Source organism: Amia ocellicauda, chromosome 9 (genome assembly GCF_036373705.1).
Source record: "Amia ocellicauda isolate fAmiCal2 chromosome 9, fAmiCal2.hap1, whole genome shotgun sequence".
In the NCBI taxonomy this organism is placed as follows: domain Eukaryota; kingdom Metazoa; phylum Chordata; class Actinopteri; order Amiiformes; family Amiidae; genus Amia; species Amia ocellicauda.
Genome location: NC_089858.1, coordinates 9,966,148 through 9,992,216, shown reverse-complemented (window position 1 = coordinate 9,992,216; position 26,069 = coordinate 9,966,148). Strand labels below are relative to the sequence as shown.

The 26,069-nt window shown below is 38.2% G+C and overlaps 2 protein-coding genes across 7 annotated transcripts in view; one reads left to right on the top strand and one right to left on the bottom strand.

Annotated features, from left to right (window-relative positions):
* The window catches only part of LOC136758560 (collagen alpha-1(XXVII) chain B), a 126,656-nt gene extending 118,808 nt beyond the window's left edge, over positions 1-7,848 (bottom strand). The window contains exon 1 of one of the 4 annotated variants that reach the window (XM_066713053.1): positions 7,388-7,848. In XM_066713053.1, the coding sequence (XP_066569150.1) occupies positions 7,388-7,440 (53 nt within the window). In that variant the 5' untranslated portion in view covers positions 7,441-7,848. Of the gene's footprint in view, positions 1-5,772; positions 5,957-6,562; positions 6,829-7,387 lie in introns of those variants that run through there. The other 3 variants (XM_066713051.1, XM_066713052.1, XM_066713054.1) reach the window with 3 other exon arrangements.
* psmd5 (proteasome 26S subunit, non-ATPase 5) overlaps positions 6,914-26,069 on the top strand; it is a 65,804-nt gene continuing 46,648 nt past the window's right edge. For 2 of the 3 annotated variants that reach the window (XM_066713055.1, XM_066713058.1), the window contains exons 1-2: positions 8,041-8,074; positions 14,242-14,288. In XM_066713055.1, coding sequence (XP_066569152.1) covers positions 8,056-8,074; positions 14,242-14,288 — 66 coding nt within the window. In that variant the 5' untranslated portion in view covers positions 8,041-8,055. Of the gene's footprint in view, positions 7,029-8,040; positions 8,075-14,241; positions 14,289-26,069 lie in introns of those variants that run through there. The other variant, XM_066713056.1, reaches the window with a different exon arrangement.

Genomic DNA, 26,069 nt, shown 5'->3' with positions numbered 1-26,069 from the left:
TAGAATAATCTGAACAAAAGATAATGCTGTTCTCGATAATGATTTTCAGAAGCCTGTCTTTATCCGATCGTTTCTCCTTTGGTTAACCCATAGGATTACATCAAAGAGTATCACTTCTCTGCGTGTGTGATTTGATGCTTGGATTTGTCAACGTTGCTACTGAGAATCATCAGGACACTTATCTGTCTGATGAAGAGGTGATGCTGAGGATCCCCTCTGGTATGGACTCAGAGCAGACATGACAAGAAATATTTGACTGGTGTCTCCTTGTAGCAATGCTGATAACTGTAATTATCTGTAGAGAAGTGTGTGCATTTGTATCAGTCAATCATAACTGCAATCCAGGAGACAATATCTTTCCAATTTACAATTGTATTAATACGTAACAAAACAAATACATGATAGTTTCAATATCAATATAAATATAGCGATATTAATTGAGTCTCAGCTTAGGATATGATACAGTTCTACTTTATCTCTCAGAGAAATACAAATGAAATACAATTCTATGAAATACCTGTGCATCTACCTTTGAGACATATTTAAAAAGTACTTGACTTTTTACTTGACCTACAGTTTGACTGATGTCAGAGTTTAACTTGGTCGCAGTAGTAATATTGCTTTTAAATGAGCTGTATATTAGGTACCATGTAGATTGAAGGCATAGAATACATATCAATGATCATACATGTCCTTTTAATATATATTTTAATTGGAAGAACATATCTGGCATTGATTCTTCTTCTCAGAAAAGCTCTGTAAACAATACAACTTCCAGTGAAATACGGGACTGGTTAATCTTTAGTAATGTCTGTATGTGGGGTTATCACCTCCCCCTCACAGAAACAGCTGTTTGCAGTTGCATAACAGTCTCCAAAAGTTTCTTATCATCTTTGGTGCAATCCGATGCTTTAATTGCGAGGTGACTCATGCATTTTTAAAGCTGCTCTAAATCAAATTTGATATGATCTAAATCTCCCTGCTAATTTGAATATTGTTTTCTTGTACCATCAATGCTAAGGGTAAAAAAGTGATTACAAAGTATTTAAAATGGAATGACATTAACAGAAAAATGTTTTTTCAGCAGGTCCTGTTGTATGTTTTTGGATTTAAGATTAAATAAATACTTTTATAACGGAGAAATGACCTTCAAGAAAAGCACTGCAATATGGTGCACAATACCACATGAACACAAATGGTCAGTGTTGTTATTTGGATACCACAACAAACTGTGGCGAAACCTTCCGGCTTGGAAAATAAATACTTATTGAAGTCACTCTGATGCTAAACTTTAAACTTAAGACTTCTGAAGTACATTGTGACATTATTGTTTCCAGGATGTGTCCATGAAACACACATTTGTGAGTGCAAACATTTGGTTGTGAAAATTCACGAACTATCTTGTTGCTCGCAATTCTCCACATTGAAATGTTGCATTATGGGATTATGAAAATCATCCTTCAATGGAATTTGATCATTGGACTCTATATATTTGAGGTAAGTTTATTCAAAAAGCCTGTACAAAATGTATATACAGAACTGTTAAAAAGTAAGAATGCTTTCAAAAATAAACATGTTAATAGATTATATTTATGAATTAACAAAATGCAAAGTGAGTGAACAGAAGACATATTGAAATCAAATCCATATTTGGTGTGACCACCCTTTGCCTTCACAGCATCAATTCTTCTAGGTTCACTTGCACAAAGTCAGGGATTTTGTAGGCATATAGCCAGGTGTATGATTAAACAATTATACCAAACAGGTGCTAATGATCATCAATTCAATATGTAGGTTGAAACACAATCATTAACTGAAACAGAAACAGTTGTGTAGGAGGAATAAAACTGGGTGAGGAACAGCCAAACTCAGCTAACAAGGTGAGGTTGCTGAAGACAGTTTACTGTCAAAAGTCCTACACCATGGCAAGACTGAGCACAGCAACAAGACACAAGGTAGTTCTACTGCATCAGCAAGGTCTCTCCCAGGCAGACATTTCAAGGCAAACAGGGGTTTCCAGATGTGCTGTCCAAGCTCTTTTGAAGAAGCACAAAGAAACGGGCAACGTTGAGGACCGTAGACGCAGTGGTCGCAGATGAAAGACACATCATGCTCCTTCCCTTGGCAATCGCAAGATGTCCAGCAGTGCCATCAGCTCAGAACTGGCAGAAAACAGTGGGACCCTGGTACACCCATCTACTGTCCGGAGAAGTCTGGTCAGAAGTGGCCTTCATGAAAGACTTGTGGTCTAAATGCCATACCTTCAACGTCGCAACAAGGCCAAGAGACTCAACTTTGCACGAAAACAAAGGAACTGGGGTGAAGAAAAATGGCAGCGGGTGCTCTGGACTGATGAGTCAAAATTTGAAATATTTGGCTGTAGCAGAAGGCAGTTTGTTCGCCGAAGGGCTGGAGAGCAGTACATGAATGAGTGTCTGCAGGCAACAGTGAAGCATGGTGGAGGTTCCTTTCAAGTTTGGGGCTGCATTTCTGCAATTGGAGTTGGGGATTTGGTCAGAATGAATGGTCTCCTCAATGCTGAGAAGTACAGGCAGATACTTATCCATCATGCAATACCATCAGGGAGGCATCTGATTGGCCCCAAATTTATTCTGCAGCATGACGACAACCCCAAACATACAGCAAAAGTCATTAAGAACTATCTTCAGCGTAAAGAAGAACAAGGAATCCTGGAAGTGATGGTATGGCCCCCACAGAGCCCTGATCTCAACATCATCGAGTCTGTCTGGGATTACATGACGAGAGAGAAGCAACTGAGGCTGCCTAAATCCACAGAAGAACTGTGGTTAGTTCTCCAAGATGTCTGCCGAGTTCCTTCAAAAACTGTGTGCAAGTGTACCTAGAAGAATTGATGCGGTTTTGAAGGCAAAGGGTGGTAACACCATATATTGATTTGATTTTTCTTCTGTTCACTCACTTTGCATTTAGTTAATTGATAAATATAATCTATTCACATGTCTATTTTTGAAAGCATTCTTACTTTACAGCATTTTTTCACACCTGCCAAAAACTTTTCCACAGTACTGTATATAGCCTATATACAAACGTGATATTGTTTCCATTTTTTTCCGCTCCTATTTTGGTGAAAATCTATACTCTCTCACTTTTAAGGTCAACCTGGTTGACATTAACTTCCACCAAAAGAAGGGGGTGGGGATATCCACAGTGCTTGGCAGTCAGTAATAAATGGCCCCATATCAGACAGAGCTTCACACAGCTGCATGCATTTAGGAAGCCTAAACATACGTCTTTATTTACAGCTATACTTCCAGCTCCATCCTCACCTCCTCACTCCCCCCCGACCCCCTCCACTCCCCACTCTAGAGGCTTGCTGCAGTCAATTGTCCTCGGGAGACACGGAGAGCCAAGGAAAGCCCCAGCCATTTCGAGCATAGCAAACAGAAAACCACAAGGATAACCACAGCTCCTTGTAGCCGAGTTTGGTATCACCAGATTCAGGGAAATGTTACTCAGCATATTTTAGATCTTTGTCATTTTTTCCCATACTTACCAGTCTGTGTATTCTTTTTAGTTGCTATGCATGAAATAAGAGGGGGAGAAAACAATCCTTTTCCAGCATTAGGCTGTCAGTCATTAGGGTCCTTGTTTTCCCTGTTGTCAAAACATGGTACAAACTGCCATACCAAAATCTAATTCATTATAAAGGTTGCCTGACCTATGAGTTTAAAACTGTAAGGTATAATTTATTTTTAAAAAGCCTATTGTTCAACTGAAAGGAATGGGTTGGACAGGAATATGACTATTCACCTTTTCTCATAATAACCATTACAGAACTCCAGGCACGATGGGAAAGTGATGTTGTTACAGACCTTTAACCAGCACTGCTGGCACATACATAGCTAGCCAATACAATGTACAGCTGAAACTTTTACTTGCTTTTGACAGATAATTATGCCCCTCAAACCATTATAAGGAATTCTCTGAACTTCCCATTCGCAACAGCTGAGCCCAGCTTGGTAAGTAAAGCTTAAATTAGCTGTCCAGCTGTTTGGTTGCAACCCAAGGTTGGGATCCAATTCATATGCTTGACTAATCTAAACAGTATTAAGGGGAAATATTTTCAAGCTCCTATCTGTTCTTCTTCCTGGTTGATTTACTCAACAGTACCAATTTAAGTACTTTGCCTTTAACCTGGGGATAATTCCAGATAATTTGCCTTGGCGGGAAAAGGTTAAAGAGTATATAAAAACGTGCCAGCCAACCAAATGGCCAAAAATATCTGTGTCAGAAAACAGAGCAGAGTATCAGAGTGTATTGTAATGAGATATCACAGGAGGTAGGCTGACCTTCAGTTCAGTCTAGGGCAAAGAATAAAAAGAACACTTTGACCCATTGTAACCCAGGGCTTTTTTTTAACCTTCAGCTCAAAACATGAGGTTTGGGAATTCCAGGGACCCCCACATTGCTGATGCACACACCCCTGTCACAGATTAAGTGCTACCTGTTGCTCTATATTCTAAACACCTAGTGGAAAATCCCTGCAGTTCCCAGACACAGGGGCAGTGAAAGAAAAAGCAGCATGAAGCCCCTTTCATGTATTCCCCTGCAGAACTCCCTCTTATTGGGGCCTCTGACAGCACCCCCCTGCCCTCTACTGCCCAGCCCTCCCAGAAGTAATACAATAAATGTATAACTTAATACATTTAGATTAAAACTACATATTAAAATCAGATGTAAGGAGAGATATCTAGCTACAAAAAGCAAAATTAATATAATTTATACCAGTTACGCAATGATGAAGCAGTGATTCTGCTTTAGCTCAGCACATTTTAAACAATGTACCCATTATAAAGCTTAAAAAGACATACTATTTCAAATACAACAAATAGTAATAAAAAGGTGAACTGCATCATTTTCAAATCGGTTACAGTGTAAGTATAATAATAATACATAGAACAAGCCGAGAGGATTATAGATGACTAATAAATAATCAATATAAACTAAACACAAAATACAACATGTAAGGCTGTTCTCCTACACTTCCTCTTATAAAGAAAGGTACAATTATGATATCCATTATGATGACTCCTCATATCAAGGGTCAGGGACACCTCTGCCATAAACAGGGAACTGCGACACCTAGCGGACTCAGTACATTCCACAGGCTATCAGGTTACAGTGTATAGCGGTCACCGGCATCCAGATGTTATGAACATGTTACACATCTGCATCGTTGTCAAGTCCAGGGTTTCGTGTGTCAAATATTCTGCACAGCCGACTTCAGTGGTTCCCACTATTATACTCATATCTTCAACAACAACAACAACACACACACATTACATACATAATCAGCCAAGTAAAAACGTCATGGACGTAAGGTGCTAGAAATGGTCAAATATAGTTATCTATCAGATGTTGTTTTTTTTTTTTTTTAATTTATGAATAGAATTAGTTACAATGACTCATTTCAAAATGTAAGCCTCAGCAGAAATGAGGTGCTTTGTGAAAAAATCGCAATAGTTAGCATTTCATGATGGCAACGTGCTTGTCTGCGAGTCTGCAGCTGGGCTGAGAAAAGTCTTGTGGATCATTTTCCCTCCGGCTCCTGCAGCGAGTGATTTACTCCCAAACCAAACCAGAGCCGCATCCCAGTGCTACGGCCACAGAGCTTAGTTACAATCATGTTAAAACCTTCTCGGCTTGACTGCTAGGCATGTTTTCTCCTTACGTGTCATGTTTTACATGCTGAACTTCATTTTGGGCTTTCCGCATCACAATCCTGCAACATACCTCTTCTCTAACTCCAAAGAAAACATCCAATGCGCCGTAGCTCGAGTCTAACACAATGCTTGAATAGTCCCGCAATGTAAGATGTGTGTATAGAGACAGATATAGAAATACTGAATTAAAGGTGGGCTCTGCACAGTGGTTAAACAGATACATCCACACTGAGACTCTGCGCTCACTTTGCTGCATTTGACAGGGCGCTGTGGCGGTGCACAGTGTGGGACCGTCGCTAAATTACCACACTCCTCTTTTTTCTCATGGTGGTTTTAAAGAAACGTCTAATTCTGTTCACCTTTTGTTATTACGTGGTTAAAAAGCATTAAATACGCACTTAAAATGTATTTCTAATTATTAATTATAATTACATAATTACATATTTCAATAATGGTTCTAAATCATCACTATATTATTATTAGTATTATTATTAATATTATTATTTGCTCTTTATGTCAGTTGCATTTACATTTCATTTGAACCCCTTATTTAACAGGATTGGCAGGCAGATTTGTAAAAACGAAAGCACCTCTGTTAATGCCTAATTGTTTTATTAAATCGTGAATAGTTCGCACAATTTCGATGTAGCGGTAAAAACAGCATCGTTCAAGAAACACGGACGTGCCTGCTTACTGATTTGTCAATGTCACCAACAGAATTGTTCATCTAAGTGACAAGACACAGCACAACTCGGGTGTAAATGTTTAAGGAGCTACGAAATGGTTGCTTTTCACAAGAAACTGCAGACAGGCTCTGTCCGGCTGCGCTGGCTGCCGTGAAGCGGGTACTTTCTACTCACCCCCCGACTCCAGCTGGTCTGAGTTTGGAGTCCGGGGCATTATCCGGCTCCATCACGGTTACTTCATGCTGTCTTGTGATTTTTCACAGCAGTCCCCATTTACGGTCAATATGCGTTTGATTTCCATCCCAGCGGGTCCCTACAACTTTTGTCAACGTCACAAAACGACTAAAATGGCTTTAACACATGATGCGCCCCCGTCGCCCGGCCGCGGTGCACTGGCGCTGTGCGGGCGTCGCGCTCCATGCGAGAGGGGCTGCGGCTCCACACGACCCGGCGATGCGCCCCTCGGCGAGCGAGCAGACCGCAGACGGAGCTCAAATGCGTTTTCAGGCCAGCCAAGGAGACGAGGGGGATCCGGACATGGAAACGACTTCTCTCTGTCGCCCTCAACTGTCTCTAATGGAAAACTATTGCAGGGCCAGGATCTGAACAAGTCCACACTGACATGAACTCTATTTTCAAGGTAGTAAGCGCAATGTATGCACTCCTCATAGTGCAAGCTGTGCCCTGAAAAACGCCGTGCATGTTCAATGTCTACCTAGCATCTGCAGCGGCACCCAGTAGTCAGGTACAAATCCGATGCGTTAACATGAGATATATGCATTCATTCATTCATTCATTCATTTCTTAAGACATTTGTGTTTGTTTTGTGTTTCTCAAATATGCACATAGGCAGTTTTCACTCGAATGAAGATATATCACATTCAAGGTATGCATTATTATTATTGTGGTTGTTCTGTTTTACATTTTCTAATAAGGTGCCAGTTCTATTTCCACCGCATATCACACAGCATCCCCCAATGAATGCAACATCACACTTACTTTGTAGCGAGTTGAGAGGTTCTGCAATCTCTCCTTCGGGTCCCTAAATTCATTTGTATTCATTTGTCCCGGCAGTCAAACACCTGAGCCTTTAATCACAACGTGACTCCGTAGCTAAGGGACAGAAAGCACCGACTGCCTTCTTACGCATTGGATACGCTTTGCAAAAATGGTCCAGAAAGAAGTTCTCCTACAGTTCTGCCTAGCCAGCCCAACATCAAATCCTACACTCTGGAGGAGAGTTTGACGGGAAGTTTCCACGAGTGTTTTTCTTCTGATGTTCCCTGTAATTTATGCATTTATGCCAATCCGGATTTGGGATCGTTTGATTGCAGAAAAGACTGGTAGCTGGGGGGGTTGAAATGAAAAGTTGGAAGCGTAAAGCTCATCCTTTTGCCTTTTAAATGGTTTTCAGTCAGTGACTGGGGCTTTGGCTCCACTGCCCCAGGTGTCCGGTTACAGCAAACACTGGTTGTAATGGGCCGATATATACTGCCTCTAGGGGCAGGGCGCACAGGCACAACCTCGCCATTCATCCCCTATCCCGCTGCAGAGCATGGGAGACCTGCAGAGAGCAAATCAGTGAACCGACAGAAAAAATAGGATATTTTTAGATGTAGCCAATGCCTGAAGATAATGCCGGAACTCTTGGGCATTAGCATTTAAAAATGGTGTGTTTATTTATCTGTAAGTATTGCAAAAACAACAACTTTAACACAGTGGTGGAGCAATGCATGCGCTTATCTGGTGCGCGGCGCGCAGCAGTGTTGGGAAAGTTATACAAACATTGGTACATTTCATATCCTTAAAGTGATGATGATGATGATGATGATGATGCGGTTAATAAGCAAAAACGCAAATTGGAGGAAACACAAACATTGAATGGAAAATAAAGTACCTTTCTGTTGCAGGGCAACGCTGTTCATGAAACCGAACACTTGCATCTTTCTCTAGTAAGATTCTTGTGTTTTCAGATATTATATAAGTTTTAAAAATGTCCCAGATGGCTGCAGATATTCGAAAATCAATCATGTGGCAGCAGCTTCCTATGGTGTTGTGTCAGTTAGGGTCAGAGGATGACAATTGCACGAAGGTGTTTGCATTGGCATGGTTTATTCTCCCCAACTTTTTTCAAAGAAATGCTTAATTGGATTGCGTGGTTACCAGTTAACGTTAATTTTCAGTTCGTTGTTGAGATATATATATATATATATATATATATATATATATATATATATATATATATATATATATATATATATATAAAACCTAAGCATGCTAAATAATTGTGACGTCAATAGGAAATGCATATGCAATGTATTGACCATAGCTTGAAGTTGAATGTGATATGTGAAATAGTTATACTGGAGACAATATTTGTCACATGCAGTAGACTGACAGATCTTAGGTACTCCATTGATGCAATGTTGAAAACCCAAATGTTGGCCAGCCCCAGTTATTATACACTTATTTACCTTCAGCTGGGGGAGAAGGGGCAGGTACATTTATTTTCTTTAGATTTTTAAGAATATCCTGACAACATAGAATATTCTGCTTTAAATAATATTGGAGATTAACTAAGTAGTCCATTGAATAAAATGCCCAAACCTGCAACTTGTATTAGCTTCGCTTCTACTGTTGCATGTTGCTCCATAACAACTGCAAAAAGAGTTGATGAGCACTCTGACTTCATTAATTAATAATTATGAAAGGTCATGGCCTGAAAAGTATAACCTAGAGCAAATTTTCTGTGACTACACTTATGATGTCTGTATTATATGTGCCAGTGCTGATGGAGACCAAAGACAGCCGTACCTGTTCTTTCAGTAGGATGCACAATCAACAATTACCAACAACAAAAATAAATGATGCAAGAATAAACTGCATAGTTGTCTGTACACTATTTTCATGAAATCATAGTTTTAAATTCAGACACTGTGATTATACAGGAAAATACACTCTGTAATGTGTCACTTGCATGCCATGAATTTTGTGACAGTTTGACTTAAATTGAAGGCCATTATTTCTACAGTGAATTGAGTTTCCTTACTTTGACAGTCAATTGACCAAAATGTATAATTTCAGCAACTTTAATACATCAAGGATGTTTTATTGTCCATTTTTACTACTATGACTCATTAGAGACACAGGCTTCTGTAAACTGAATTAATGTTTACTGAATTTTGCAGTCATTATAAGATATGTTGTTTACTACAGTATCCCAGTAACCAGGGATGTACTTGGACTAAAAAATGGCCCTGGACTTTGAATCATGCTGGCAAAGTGCGGCCAGTCCACTAATGCCAGTAACACAAGATAAATATCTCAAGGAAAGTGCATTTCTTCAATTATGTTAGGGCTTTCTATTTTTCCTTCAAGCCAAGATTTCATTCAGTGGAATTACAAACCAGCATTTGTCAGAGATCAATATTTCAAATCTGAATCTATTTAAACACAGAGACTTTGTGAGCATCTAAGCATTTGCTTTTAATTAATACAAAGACTGAAGATTATTTTTAAGCAGAATTTCAAAGTTATTAACATGTAAAGTTTTATTTCCAGATGTGTGATAAGTTAATATGGAATGGGTTACGCGCTCAGTTTTCCCACATTACTCATTACTCTGCAGTTCAACAAACAAATAGGATTACAGCCTGTGAGAGAAGAAGAATCAAACATGGATGCAAAAAAAAATATTTGTTATTTGTATTATTTGTCCTTTTTTTCTTTTCATGAAAGCATTTCATTATATCAGTATAATCCATTCTGATCATAGATGAGAACAGGTAAAAACTAAGGAAATTATCCATCCTGTCCATTGAAATAGTTCTAAAAAGGGGAATTAAAATCTATATGAAATATCTGCACCACATCATTATAAAACATGCATGTAAATGAAAAGTGAGATATTCTTTCAGAATAGCCATCTTTATGATCATAAATATGATATCTTTTAGAAATAATGTCTCAGAGTAATGTCTTAATGATTAGTTTTGGAATCATATTGTAGAACAATTTGTCAAGAATACTTACAATGGTTTCTCACAAAAAGTGCCCTCAGACAAACTGAGAGAGACCTTGGATTGGTCTACAGCATGTGTTTTAAGGTGTGTTTTAAGCACTTCACTTTGAAAACCAGTCAATGACTAGCTGCATAGTAGAAAACCAGAAAGACTCTAGATTATTATTATTAATGCTAGTAATTAAATTTGAAAACCATAGTAACTATTATCAGAGCACTCCAAAAAGCCACACTTTGGTACTCAAAGAGACATATATACCCAAAAGACAGCTGTTTAGGAGGATTTTTTCTAGACATTTCAGGGAGACTTCTACATTTTTCTTGACCTATAAAGACCTTCTCCTGCTTTCATGCTATGTATCAAAACCATCTCTTTCATGCTGTCAATCACTGTCACAGTATGGTGAACCCTTGCCTTTAATAGTGTTAGTGGCTGAACTTTCAATCGCTCTTGACGGTGGTAAAAAGGTAGACACACCTGGATGGAGTATCATAAACCTGCACTGGGGTATTAATGCTGTGTGCTTGTCATGGTCATGTTTTGTTCCGATGACTTGTAATTATTACTCACCTTCTGTCTGTCTTTTTGGTACTGCATCTTTTTAACCCTGGGATGTCTACCTCTGGTTTCATGTGTTGCTATATTGCAACATTCAAATGTGACATTTTGCAGTTTAGTGTATAGTGGTGGGACAAAATAATTAACAGTGTATAACAAATAACAAAATGAAACCCCAATAGTCAAATCTACAGAGATGTACAGTTCAATGACATATTTGCTCTTTCCTTTCACAGAGATGTTATTCTGTTGGTTCCAAGCAGAATGGGAGAATATTATTATTTACTGTTATCTATCTCCTGTGAAGAAGGTCATATCATGATAAGTAAAGATTTGTAAGCAGCATAACTGGTATTTCAAACTGGCCTAATATTTCTCTTGCACTGTGGGTTGCTATGGCCCAGGTTTTAGCTACCTCCATGTTTTCCAAGTGTTTCTGCAAAATCACAGTTGTTTCATGCTGTCATGCTCCTGTAGTAAATCTCTAGGAAGGTATTTAATTCAGACACAAACATTTTAATTCAGGAATGTCTAATTCAGATATGTCCCTGTTTCAAAATGTTAACACATAACCCCTTTAAAGCACTGTTAATCAGGGAATGACACATAAGTGGACCTGTTGACTTTGTAAAACTGTGAAACAACTTGACTCATTGCTGCCACCCATATTCCAGCAAAAGGAGAGTTGAAGAGAACATATATATATATGTCCTACATAATGTACAATGGGAGAATGTGTGCATCTCTTTCGCATTGTAGTTCGCATTGCATTCTCACAATGAAAACAGCAAACTCAGGGCATCAGATAGAGGATCAATGCAGTCCTGAGTGAGAAAGTGAGAACAACTCATAGGGGCTGCTGTTGCTCTAGAAGCAAAGGAAACCCTGTCTGATTTAAAAATCACCAAACCTCTGGTGATACTCCACCAATTGTGTGCCTCCTTGTGGGGAATCTTTTTTGTTTTGTTTTTTGTCATTCATAAACCTCTGAAAAACACTACGGTTGCCAGCTATTTGGCATACGTTTGCTATTCCTGTGTACATTTCAAGATAGCATTCTTGGTTTCTGAATACGTTTGCTTTGCTACGAAGCGCATAATGTGAAACAGAAACATTGTGATTGATTCAGGGAGCCAGACCTCTAAATAGCACCTATTAACCCTCATTAGTTCAATTTGAATACGCATACTGATAAATTAAACATTACCCTGGGCATTATTCGACTAAAAAAGGTCATTATACATCTGGAGATGCATCACGCCCATTTGGAAAATTTAGACGAAATTATTCAGAGACGCACAGTAAATGGGTCTGCAGTGGCACAATATAAGTGGGCCCTGTTGTGAATTGTAGCCCGACAAAGTGATGTTTGTGCTAATTTGTCCAGTATTCAATTCACCCTGTTTTTATATTTAGGAGTTGCTTATATTTAAGGGCAGGGTCTGTTGTCCCTCCCATCAGTTTTGGAAATGATTTTATTTCTCTCTTAAAATTACAGTTCAACCCTGCATGCTGCAACCAATAATTGTTTAATTATAGTTATTGACACCCGGTCACAATGTACACTTTATCCTTGCTTTCTAGAAATAGCCTCCATAAGAATGCAAGCAAAGCCAGATCAAACACATCCTCCTGGAGGTAGTCATTAAACACATGGACGGCTGGATACGCCTCTTTGGGGATGTGCGTAATACAGCTCCAGATAACAGCATCCCGATACTGTATGGGAGACGTCTCTTTGATGTGTGCTGAGCATTTAAATGAGAGAAAACCCAGTTTTACTTTACTTAAATGATAAAAGTTTACCAATATCCTTTACTTATATTACTATGTTTTAGTCAAGCATATAATTTTTTTAGTTTTTAGTTTTACAGGGCTTTTTGTTCATTGCTTGTGTTCAAAGTGGTTTTCCACACTGTATATTCATTTGTGCATTTACTTCAACCAAAAAAATAGATGTTCATGTGAAAATGCTGCATTTGATCTTCTTATGAACATGGGTTTGTGAGGTTCCGTGGAAGTGCTGGTGTACATATGATGTACATAGAGATACAGCACTGGACGAGACTGGAGAAAAGCAAATCTCTCGGTTGGAATTGGAAATAAACAAAACAAAAGCATTTGTTTTGGCTGCATAATCTTTGGTTTTGTTGGTTTTTGAAATAATATTTTAATTACGTTTTTATTTACATTGGGACTTCTACTAAAAGAAAGCATCTGAAATGTCTAGGCTTTGCCACTATGATTAAGGATTTGGCATGTGATTGCAGCATTTTAACATTAACATTTTTCAGACATTAAAACTGATAATGCTTTGGCAAATACAAATGCTTTATATAACACAGGCCGCCTGTAAATTACAGTACAAAACAGTTTTAAGCAGTGTCTGCTCAAGTTATAGTAATGCAGGGTTGAAAAGCTGAACCTCACTTTATGGGGAAATAAAATCTCTTAAGGGCTGGAATAAATGTGAGAGTCCTGTACGGGGTTTGCCTATTTGTAGAGCAAAGGTAAGATGTGGTGAATATTCAAATTGTTGCTTAATAACATGATTTAATTAAATTAACCAGGTAAGTTTTTGCATGTCTTCCATACAAGATTTGTGTGCTGTTTATTCAGTGGAGCTCAAACACTATCTGAGCAAAACATATCCCTGAAAACACTCTGAAAAGCATTTTCAAACTCCATGAAAGTAAACTTAAATTGACATTTGACACAAGAGAATTACCCACAACACACATAACAACAGTCAATAGCAAATAAATGCCACAAACTATTCTGCTAAGTGTGTATGCATTTATGTTGAGGCTTCCAGACTGTTGTAGTGAACCAAACTGTTGAAAACCCGCCAGCCACTTTGTCCAACACAGGTCCTCCACAAGCTTTTTGTTTCATGGTATTTACTGTCTGACACAACTTACACCCAGCAGGAAACCAGTGCCGATGAATGAATGAACTCCAGTCTGCCTTCATTTATGGTGCATCTTGTTCAGACACTTGAGCATATATGTGCACTACTGAAATCTTCCTATACACTCTTATATCACAGACTTTTTTCCTCACTGAGGCCTACTCTCATAAAGAAACCAGAAAGACTCCAAAGGGTATGAAGATGCAGGTGGAGGGGATACTCCAACTTCATAATGCAGACAAGTTTTCAACAGCAAAGTGGTTGTCTTGGAATGCATACGTTCAAACGTGTCTATGTTCAACAGGCCTAGGTAACCCTCCAGATTATTATTTATTAATTTAAAAGATATTTCTCTTTTGCAGGTCTTGCCATCCTGAGCAACCCCTTCCTCACTTGCATGAATGGAAAGGTAATGCACATTTTTGTATCTCCTTCTTTAAACAACAAAATCAGCAATGACTTTGGTGCTTTTGCTGTATTTTAGCTTTCTCTGTAATACCTATTTTCCTCCAGGCTAATGTGTACACTTAAACTGTGAACTATTATATTTAATTCCCCGTAGCCCCCATTGGATCCTGTATAACCTTGGAATAATTTCTCGTACCTTAACAGTGTCTCTACTATAAGGGTTTATATAAAAAGTCTTGAGTTTTAACAGTGTTTGCCTTGGAGTACAGCGTTTGCTACACCCAGCCATTAATTGTTTTTTTTTTTTGCAGTTGTTTTTCACTTCAGGTTAGCAACTGGCAAATCAGAAACCATTAAAGCAGGGTAGAAAATGGTCATAAAATTAACACACAATGCAAGCAATGATTTAATTGATAAAATACAGGCATTTTCATGGGTGGCATGTTTCCGAACTGTGGCTACATCTAGGGATAATTATGGATGCATGATGTTATATGATAACGTTTCAACTGTATCTTACTTTGTAACTTGCCTTGGAATTTCCATTTAGGGATAAACACCTACTGTATTTTTAAAAATCCCAGGATAGGTAGTTCTCAAAACGCCTTATGAAAGGGTAGGGCTAAATGCATTCATTTCATAATCAGCAGGAACTGCAGTGTGACTGCTGGCAGTGTAAATTGATTATTTCCAACACACTGTAACACACTGTAACATTCAGAAAGATGCAGAGTTTAACATTTTTATTTAGCTTTACAGGATCATCTCTCCTTTAGAAGTCTGAGTTGCTTTGAGTGTTATTTGTAACTATGATACAGTTGTATCCGGTCTACTAAAGAAATAACTGAAAGCCTTACAAATGCATGTTCTCTTTCGGTCTCGGGAGACAGAGGAAAGTACAGCACACTCATCCCCTGACTGGATTTGTAGTGGGAATCTGTAACAGGGGTAATGACATTAACGTTTATTGAGTCATCAATATCTATCTAAGTACAGAAAAAAACGGGATGAAATCAGTAGGAGTTTGGAGAAGTGAGTCAGCTCTGTGTGGAGCTGCAAGCCCTTGAGCATTGCATTTTTGGAACTTGTGTTTTAGTCGGCAAAGCATAGAATACCACAGTGCTGATTCAAACTAGAATCTGGCTCAAACTTGTGCTCCTTTTTGGCTGTGGGATCTGGATTTTGCTCTTCCAGTGTACCACGTGGAAGAATAACTCATTGTTTCCCTCACCCACTTGTGTAAACCCAGCTCACAAGTGAGGGACATTTCTCAGCGCTCAATGTGTGTGCAAATATGCTGAGCTGTTCTTTTTAAACATTCGAGATCGCACATCTTTGTCAGAACCTTGAAGGTGCCTAATTTAGGGTTCCTTGGCTCCTGGCAGCGCAACCTAGCCTGAAGCTTGGGATTAAAAGAAACTCAACCAACATAATGGTCTTATTGCACTTGTGAAAGAAAAGTTAAAAAACATATTTGGGGTAACTAGCTGTAATTTATTTTTTGAAATGCTTGAATGAAACAAAGCTGGTTACAGGAAGCATTTGGCAGCTTTAACTGGGAACTGGGACGTAATGGCCTTTGGAAGGAACACCTCCAAAAACTTAGGTCATACGAAAGAATGCAGAATACAGTCAAACTGAGAGCGCAGCTTTTCAGCAAACTTTAGATGAGACAAAAAAGCATAAAGTTGAATAATTTAATGATGGATTGAATTTCTTACATGCGCCATCCCTAGTCAGTCCTTAAACATTTTTTTTAAAGGTGTGGTCTTCTAAAACATAAAAACATCGGCTTGATATCCTATGAAAAGTAACTTATTATTTATCCTGGATTGTGTACTCTTATATATCTCCAAAATGGTCTGTACCTTTCGGGGGTGGTGTTGAGAACTGAAATTGTACTGTATGCACATGCATTATGTACAGAAGACTCACTCAAAATGAATACTATTTGATTTGCAAATACATTATGAACTACCTACTTTAAGTTTTGACATTAAATGTTTCATTAATTACATTCAAAAATTGCATGTCTAAACTGAACCATCAACAAGTGGTGGTTGTCCGAAAGTTGGACAAACAGAATTGTCATGCAGAACATAAACTTATTTAATTGCAGCTGTGTGGGTCATTAAATTTGACTTTTTGAAGAGTTGGTTATGTCAGTGTTTCATTGTGTTCATAGATCTTTGTGCTGTTTTTTCAATACTACTGCATTATCCTAAATTATGGGTAGGTTCCGTACCATACGAAAGAACAATTGTGTTGTCTTTAAACTCAGATATCCTGTCATAATACTTTGTGCATCATAAAAAGTCCACAAGGGATATTATAATTGCATGATCACCAACCTTATTGACAAATATATGTTCTGCATGTAGACGTGATACCAATAGTGGAAGCATAGAGAAACAAAGGGACTGTGTAAAATAAATGGGGAAAACATGTACAGTGCAAATTTAGCTTGTTACACGTTCACAAGAATGTTCATGTACTCAAATCGTATACACGATATGGTTTTCCACACTTGGAGAAAGAGAGAGATCCAGGCCTAGATTTAACTACTAAGCTCTGCCATACCAATCCTCAGACATGTGTAATACATTATACATGATTGCCTAGTGGTCAGCCACATAATATGAAGGTAAAATCATCCATTTTGTCTGAAACATTGGAATGCGAACCATGGAAGGTAGGAAAGTAACAATTTTTTCCCCCCTCTCCACTTAAGAGCTCACAATTCTCCAATTCAGGTACCAGCTCTCATGTGTACATGTGTGCCTGGGTGGGTTAGTGGCTTTCTGGTGTGTGTATGTGTGTATGTGGCAAATCAATAAAGGGTTGCGTTTGAAAAGCCATCTTTCCTTGCGGTTTTTCTCATTGGTAACAGATTCTGATCTGCACCTGACCTAATCCATGTACGCTGGCTCAGTCGTGTGCTGTGAAATTCCTCTGTGAAATAAAGCCATCATCGACCCGCCCTCAACAAACACACAGTGACAGTAATTTAGCAGGTCTGCAGACGGAAACCAAACAGAGCTTCGATTCAGCTCACTGCAACTGGATCGTTCTCTTTAACACAGAGGTACACACATACTCCCAGTGATGGCCCTGTGCAGTACTACACTTTGCCCTGCCTTCAAAAGGGCCTTTAAACTGCCTGGAACATCCACTGCCCACGTAGCCACTTTCCTAAGGCAGGATAAAATGGCATCTGTTTATGTGTGTTTAGATAGGTATCCAATAAAAATTGGGAACCTACAGTAATGCAGCAAATTATTTGGTCAAATATAAATATAAATGTAAGTCAAATACTTACAGAGTTCCTCGATAACTGCTTTAACTTCATTAACTGAAGTAAATAATAATATTTTAAAAAGCAGAAGAAACAGACACATATCAGACTTCAAAAAGTTCACAAAGTGTTCCAGTTAGAGAAATATATAACGTGCGCAGTTTATTAGTTCTCGTACTTTGAATGCCCATTTCAGAAAACGAGCTTCAACACGGCAGTGCCACCCGCATTAAAGAACCCTCTTTTTCCCTTCCCTTTCCTAATGCCACTTTATAAGAATCTTGCATTGATAAGAGAGCTGCTCTGCAAGCTTTAAATTACAGCCGGAGAAAGCATTGAATTGAAATGTTCTCTTTTTGTAATATGAAGCAAGAGCAAGACAGTGCTCTTTGAAATGCAAAAGCGTCATGCTCCGCTTGGTTGCCGGTCTCCGGCAGATGAAAGACCAAGAGTGGAAATAAAACTCAGGAGAATCGGAAATCTCAAAACTTGAATGACAAAAGTAGGGTCTGCCATTGTCTGCTTGTCCCTTCCAGTCTGAATTTGGTTCCTTCATTTGGTGGATTGGTTTTTATGCTTAAAGATATTTGTAATGTGGTGCCCATTTTCTTTTGTTAACACATTGGCTGAGTTTCTCAAAGTCGGAGCATAATTTTACTCTTGAATGTATAGATTTGAAAATATATATACTGTTGAACTGCTTCAAATATAAGTGACAGCTACTGTAGTAGCCAGTTAAAAAAAAAACAGCTGTGTGAGACTGAAGGCATGTTTCATTGTGTTACTAGACATCCTGCTTTATCATCATAATAAATCACTCGCTACCAGAGGAAACTCTTCTTACAGGGTTGATTTGCACTGTCCAGAGCACCTTTTCAATCCAACTGAATTATGTCTGAAACAGAGCAATACTCAAACATATTGGAAAAGGGAAAACAGAATAATTTTACTTCATTACCTAGTTAGTGTTCATCTGCTGCTTTGTTTCAGACATGTCTCTTGAGCTGTCCTGGAGTGCTTTTGAGATACACAGACACACCGGGTCCTCAGCACAGCATCCAAATGTTCAGGTTATATTCCTGCGTGACATGAACACAAATGCCGTGAGTGAGTAAGAGTGGTGTGTAGGGGGATGCTATGGAAATGATGGCTGTTGTTATAAGAGATTGAAGAAACAGATGTGACCGTATATCTTTGGCAAGAACAAATAAAAAAAGCAAGCAGCTTAATCAAAGGTGTATATAGTTCCCAATTGAACAAATGATCTATGACAGGCTTTGGTGTTCGACCCAATTTTCCACCTGATTTATGTGGCGTAATCCAAACTAAATTAGATGGAACGATGAGTTTACAAAATCTCTAGACATGTTGCATGTGAAAATTCATGCCTCTTTCTTGGTTGTATTGTGATTGCTCCGGCAAGGTCTGCCAGTATGATCAAACGTCAAAGATATGTGCTTATCCTTCAGCTTATCTATCTAAAAATCAAAATCCCATTCACCCTCAAAATAATTTTTTGTAAAAATAGATTTTGGTTTGAAATACACCTGCGGTTGTCTCTTATGTTTTTAAGAGCCTCCATACTTAATTGTTTTGTATCCTTCTGGGGAGTTGAATCATATAATATTTAAGAGTAATATCTGTGCTATTCACAATGTGTATTTTTAAAAATATTCAGTGAGTAATGTTTCAGGTCACTTAATGCAAGTGGTGCAAGTTTCCAAGTCAGCGACTGCAGATCCTGGACTAAAACATTGTTAGAGAGAGAGTTTAGCATCGTGGACCTCTCGCCCAAACTGCACAAGATAACATCTCTTATACAATAAGAGACACCCCTTCACACAACCTATTAACTTATAAAATAGTGATACAGTGTAAATGTTGTGTAGTGTGATGTAGTTAAAATGAATGTATTCCATTTTGCTGGCATTTTGACCAGGTGTACACAAATTGAATTTAATGACAAAATAAAAGAGACAGGAGCAGGAAATGTGTTTGTTTCTCAATTCTGTCTAGATCTGACAAGACTCCAAATGACAGTGCCAGCCTGAGGGTAACAATAGCAGATTACGCTCTCTTTGAGTAAGTCAAGCTGTAAACTGGTCTGTTCTGACTTTACAATGAAAGCTGAGAAGATTGAAGATGGATGAGACGGCTGATCATGTGTTCTCAATAAATGTGGAGAAACTTTAGTGGTCATTCACTGATAATTAGTTTTACCATAAAAAAAAAAATACTTCCCATCCTGACCTGGGAACCTCCAGACAAAATTACAATCAAAGAGACATTTATTTTTCCAGTCCACCAGGGATGGAAGCACATAGAGCCACCTATGATAAGTCAGAATGACAGTGTGGTGAACTATACATTGAAACAGGGGTGGCAGCTGATGCAGAAATACAATGTAGATATTCTCTCTCTATTATTGTACGGGATCATGAAAGTGTACTCAGTTTACAGTCAGCTAAGATATACATAAGGGAACCACATCGAGTCGACTTCAAACTGGGTGTTGGGGTCAGAGAGGGCAAATTCTATAACAAAAGGTTAACAGGTTTATCTACTTTGTGAGGTATTCATTATAAGGGGCTCAGGCAGTTGATATTAAATATTTATGACAGGAGCAGGTCTTGTTTATGTCAGGTTCAGAAAATATGTGTGTAAATAATCTTCAAAAAAGAAAAAAGGAATTCTGGTACAAGCATGATCTTAAATGGCACCGTTTTGTTCACTTCTTCACTTACTATCATAATTATTAGTTGTTGATGTTTTTATATAAAATGCACATGTAGCTGTGCTGTACCATCAACATACAATATAGCTTCTGCTTCAGCAGCAAAGTGGGCAGGAGTCTTTTCCTTTTATGTGTATACTGGTCTATTACGTGTAGGCTACTATGCAAATCATAACTAACCATTCCAAATGTCACAGTAACTATTAGAAATAGTCAATGATTAACTTCAGTATTCTAGTACACGTTATACTGTAGCAATCCTAAAGTGTAAAGTGTACAAACAGACATTTGAAGATCACTATTTTGAGTCTATTGCTGGATGCTAATAAAAGACCAATTTTTGATCTTCTTATTCTTGCACAATCATGACAAATTTCTAAGCTTCATTTTATTACACAGACCTTTTCCTGCCTTTTAAAATCTGGATTACCTCAGACGTGCTGCTCAGCCTTTGATAATGCCTGTGTTTCTCTTTGCTGGTTCTTGTTGTGTAACCAATACAGTGAAGATGACTGGCTGGCATATTTGTCTGCAGCTTCTTGACAGCAGTCTTAAAAAACACATTATGGTTATTTTGAAGTTGATAAAAACCACTGGAATGGTGAACATTAAAAACAGCCTGCAAGCTTGTGATGGGGGCAACAGTCTGGCATTAGAAGAAAAAAAAAAAACGTAAGGAAACGAGACAACAGAAATAGAATATAACTCAAAACAATAGGTAAGAATAGCAAGAAAATAAGCTCCAATAACAGAAAAAAATACGAGCAAAAATGAAAACCTGCTGCTGCTGTTTATCCTGCTTTCGGTTCATCATCAGTGCCCAGTTAAGCCACTATGCTTACTCACAAAGTCCTGCCAGCATGAGCAGCTTGCCCAGTTTTCAGCAGCGGCGGAGATGAGGAAACGGCTGGATATATCCCAATGTCCAATTTCCTCTCTATGCATTATTCCTGCTTTTCCCATTGCACTGATATATTTTAACAGTAGCCACCAGCGCAATTTCAAACTGACGGCTCTTCCTTCCTCAATGCCAGCACAGGCCTTCCATTCATTTTCCTTTCAATAATGTGACTGATGTTTCTTGGCTGTACTTCTCAAGTTGACCACCAGCTTTTTTTTTTCACTTCCTCTGAAAACCCAAGCAACTCCATTATATATTAAACTCATCATTCTGCAGCAATGGCCTCCATCTCAGAGGCAGCCTTTAAACATTGACATGTGTAGAATATCAAAAGCCGTGTTTCTGCCCCATAAAACATGGTCTTTATTTCAGGTTAGCTGCCTGGAGGTGGCCGTGAGCTAGGTCTCTCTTTAATGATATCAGACTCTTCATTATAGCCTCAGTGTTTGCAGGAAATGGGAAGCTTTCCCAGCAGACAGTCCAGTTGAACCTAAATGCTCCTATATATTAATCAGACGATGCTATCTGATGCAAAAATCTAACTGAGCACAAAGAATCTCCATGAAGCAATGACCTTGGTATTACAAGTAAGCCAAGTGGTTTTGTTTTCGACTAGCAGACTAAAGGCAATCCCTTTTGTCCTTATGAAGTTGTCCATATGCTTGAATGAATGCCATTAAGTTGAGTTGACGTTTATATTTAGAGATACTTTGGAGATACTTCTTTGTTATTTTTATTCTCATGCCTTAAGTTAATTCTGTTCTGTTATGGGGACTTAATAAATTATATCAACTCCCAGCCCAATATCTGTTGGACATTTCCAGGTTATTACATTTAGATGTTTGCCTTCTGCTTATTTTATCAAGACCGCGTAGACTAACTTCTCTGTATGCATTTTGGAATGATCTGAAATCCATCCACAGAGCAATTAAAGAATAAAGCAAATAAAGGAACATTAACATTACCAGTAGCTTTCTGTACAGTGATGGATTCACCCCCAAACATCCTCTTGTTTCTGGTTACTTAATGTGTGGAACAAATGAGATGTAAAAGTTAAGCTGTGTGGACCTGTGCCTTGAATTGTCACAAAAGCAAGACAGCAAATGTGGAAACAAAGATTAAGGCCATACATTATTTATAAACATATCCAGCCTTAAAAGAGGTGAGAATGATTCACAAGCTCCATTTCCAGATCTGTAAACTGTGTTTTAACCTTTAAAGCTTCAGTGACCTAGCCACTTCATACATTTCATATTTCTAGGGAAGGAAGCCAAGACTAGTTTGGGGAAAAAAAAGGAAAGACTTATCCTCTTTCTCTAAGTCTACAAAAAATCCCTCAGAAAAGCCCTCAAGGGGTACATAATAAACATTTCATTTCCCCTGGCAAGTAACAGGAAGGCTTATGTATGATGTCAAGGAGGGGAAAATAATGACAGAACAAAATACTCCTTTGCAATATCTTCGGGGTAGATAATTTCTTTAGAAATAACTTGGGATTCTCTTAAATGATTAGGGCCTATTGTAAAACGAGATAAGCATCATTATCAGTTGCCAGAATGCTCCATTTTGACATCTGACTTGACTCATCATGGACACTTAAAACTAGTAAAGTCATGTATCGGTACAGCGATTACATAACCTATATTCCATTTTGTCCCAAGATGTTCTTTGTATTCATTTACTACATACAGGTTTCATTGCCAAGAATCAGCACTTCATTCCCACTGCAAGTGCACAGTATTTGGTCATTCTTCAAGACGGCTTTCTCCAAACTCCCAGCCAGGAGAATGGAGCAATTACTGTTCCCCTGACATCAAGTCTTCAAAGCTGCAAGATTTCTGTTCCAGTCCTGAGCGACCCACCCTGCTGTCTGTGAGGAGCAAAAGAGGTGATGGGCTTCTGACAAAACTGGGGTCTCCGTACAACTGCTGTTGTGTGGTTTTGTGGAAATGGCCAAGAATGCACAGAATTGTGCTCAAGCTGGTCATCAATCAGGGCTCAAATATGCACACATGGCAAACCTTGTGCTAAATCTTCAATAACAAGCAGAAGCATTTGTGAAATCATTATACTCCTACTAGGGTTACTACTTATAATTATTGTCACCATATTCAAAATCCTAATAGTAATTGGTCTCATAAGAAGAAGAAGAAGCAGAATTGCACTTTATATCTAGTTTCCATCATACAACTTGCTTTTGCATTACTAGTACTTGTGTTGTTTATATTGATTTCCACTATGTCCCTTCCCATGAGCTCTTAACTATGACTTCAGATCTTGTCTGCAATTATAAGCTCACAATCTAGGATGTAGGACTTGTATTAACTGTATATTGTTTCTTATGCACTTATGTAATTTTGAACTTGTAATTGCATTATGTTTTGATCTGTAATTTTATATTGTATTGCACTTTTATAATGCTCTTATGTTTTTTAAGTCACCCTGGACGAGGGCGTCTGCTAAGAAATACATAATAATAATAATAATAATAATAATAATAATAATAATGAAAGAAGGAAAAGGATGAGAGCAATAGAAACACAATTGTGCAGTCCGTGAGTGGCGTCTTTGCTTGGTTTACAGTACAGCTGGACACAATAGAAAAAACTGGAATGTTTACTCGTTCCATACGTTGAAAAAGGAAATTGAGCTGAAGAGTATCTGAGATGGAAGCCAAATCAAAATCTACCTAAGGCAGTCCCAAAAAGCTTTGAGTGAGTGCAGTCACCATATCTATACAGATTATTTGTTCACTTGGACAAGGGCCAAACGATTCTTTCTTAAAAACAAATAATAATTGTGGATAATCACTACCTTATCCAAGCCTGGTGTTGGTTCAAAGGTTTTATAATGTCTACACTATGTATATTGTTATTGAAATGGCTCTGAGCATGGTGATAACACATGGCCCCTTTCCTATTGTCATTTATTCAAAATCAAGCTGCTTAATCAAAAACAGGTGCTATTAAAGAAAAGCACAAAAACTAATAGCCAGTGTAGCTGGCACTGAAATTCCACAAGTAAAACAAAACAAAAAAACAACATAAAGCAAGCTTTGATTCTAGACAAGCATTCAGAAATGTGCCACTAGCTGGAAAGATGAGAGATATTTGGACAGTGACACAATTGTCATCATTTTGACTCTGTACGCCACCACAATGGATTTGAAAGGAAACAATCAAGATGTGCTTTAAGTGTAGACTTTCTTCTTTAATTTGAGGGTAGTTACATCCAAATTGGGTGAACAGTGTAGGAATTACACCCATTTTTATATGTGGTCCCCCCATTTTAGGGGCTCAAAAGTATTTGGACAAACTAACATAATCATGAATTAAATTGTGAGTTTCAATATGCAAATCCTTGACAATTTCCTTTCAAATCCATTGTGGTGACATACAGAGCCAAAATGATGACAACTGTGTCACTGTCCAAATATTTATGGACCTAACTGTATATTTTGTACAAAAAGAAGTGAGTTGCAAATGAGGTGCAGAGCTAGGCCATCATTGATATAAACTGCAGGAGAAAGAGGAGAAACAGACACGTCCATGTGAAAATACATTTAATGGGTCATACACGTTGCTACTTTGCCACTAGCACTGTGAATTTTCTAATTCAATTATTACTTGTTAATGAATTCAGTTCTTCTATTAATCATGCCTTTCATCAAGCACCTGACTGCCTTGTCTTTCTCTTTCTCCTCTCTTGCCCTAAAGTGGTAGAATACGTTTCCCATGAGCATCAGGGCAGTGTTTTACCTCTTGATCGGTTTTGATTACAACTGTCGACCATTCAGATTGTTCCTCTCACCTTCATTTTATCATTTGTATTCTTAATTGAATGCACAGTAGTTTGTGACTATATTTATATTTATACTATAGTCTTGTTAACCTTTGTAATGTAAAACACTGTTTGTATAACCATCTTAGTCACCTTAGATCAAGATTAGAATAGAAAAAGGATAATATTACATAAAAACAAGGAGGGTGTCAAATTTTAAATAGCAGTTCCCCCAGTTCCAGGCTTATCTCTGCAATCTTTTCAGTTTATATTATGACCATATCACCTAATTACCACTGGCGGAGTATGGAAAATATATACACATGCTGTTTAGATGGTGAGGCTGGGAACTCATATAAACAGGTTTGAAACCATCTGGCTCACCAGACTTGTAGACAGCTTTAAAACTGCTGAAAGCGGTTACTGGAAACTCATCTGCAGTCCCTGGCAGCTTGTCAAAATGTGGGGTCCACGATGCAGCTCTTAGCTCACATTATCTGACCCTCTCCTCAGCTAAACTCACTGCTATTGAAAGCCTGAACACACAGTGCACAATTGATTAATATTCAATCTGACGTTTACAAGTGATGAGGTAAAAGTTTAATGTCATTCTAGGATAGATCCTTTTCAGTGAAATGTATATGAACACACATTAAAAGAGCTATGTTTGCTCAGTTTTCAATATTTCTTGCTAATCTTGCTAAATGATATTCTGCAATACATTCGCAATGGTCTCGATAAAAATAAAAGAGAGGCCTGAAGCGAGAAGCAATCAGTTGACAAGCATAACTGAAGGCCAGACACTTGTATTCACAAAGCTTTGAATCATGGGAAATAAAATGTGCTTCATAACACTTCAAGGCAAGAGAATAAAATATTTAGTCCCGTTTGCCTGATTTCCAAACTGTGCCAGATTGGACTCTTGATTATGTTTTGTCAGTAATGAACAACTTCTACCTAACGGAATAGAGAATAGGGCATCCCTTTACTGTGTATCTGTCCCGCATATTGAACACATTTCATGTGGTATCTAGCCAAATGGTAGTCATTCATTTGTACTGACTGGTTTGTA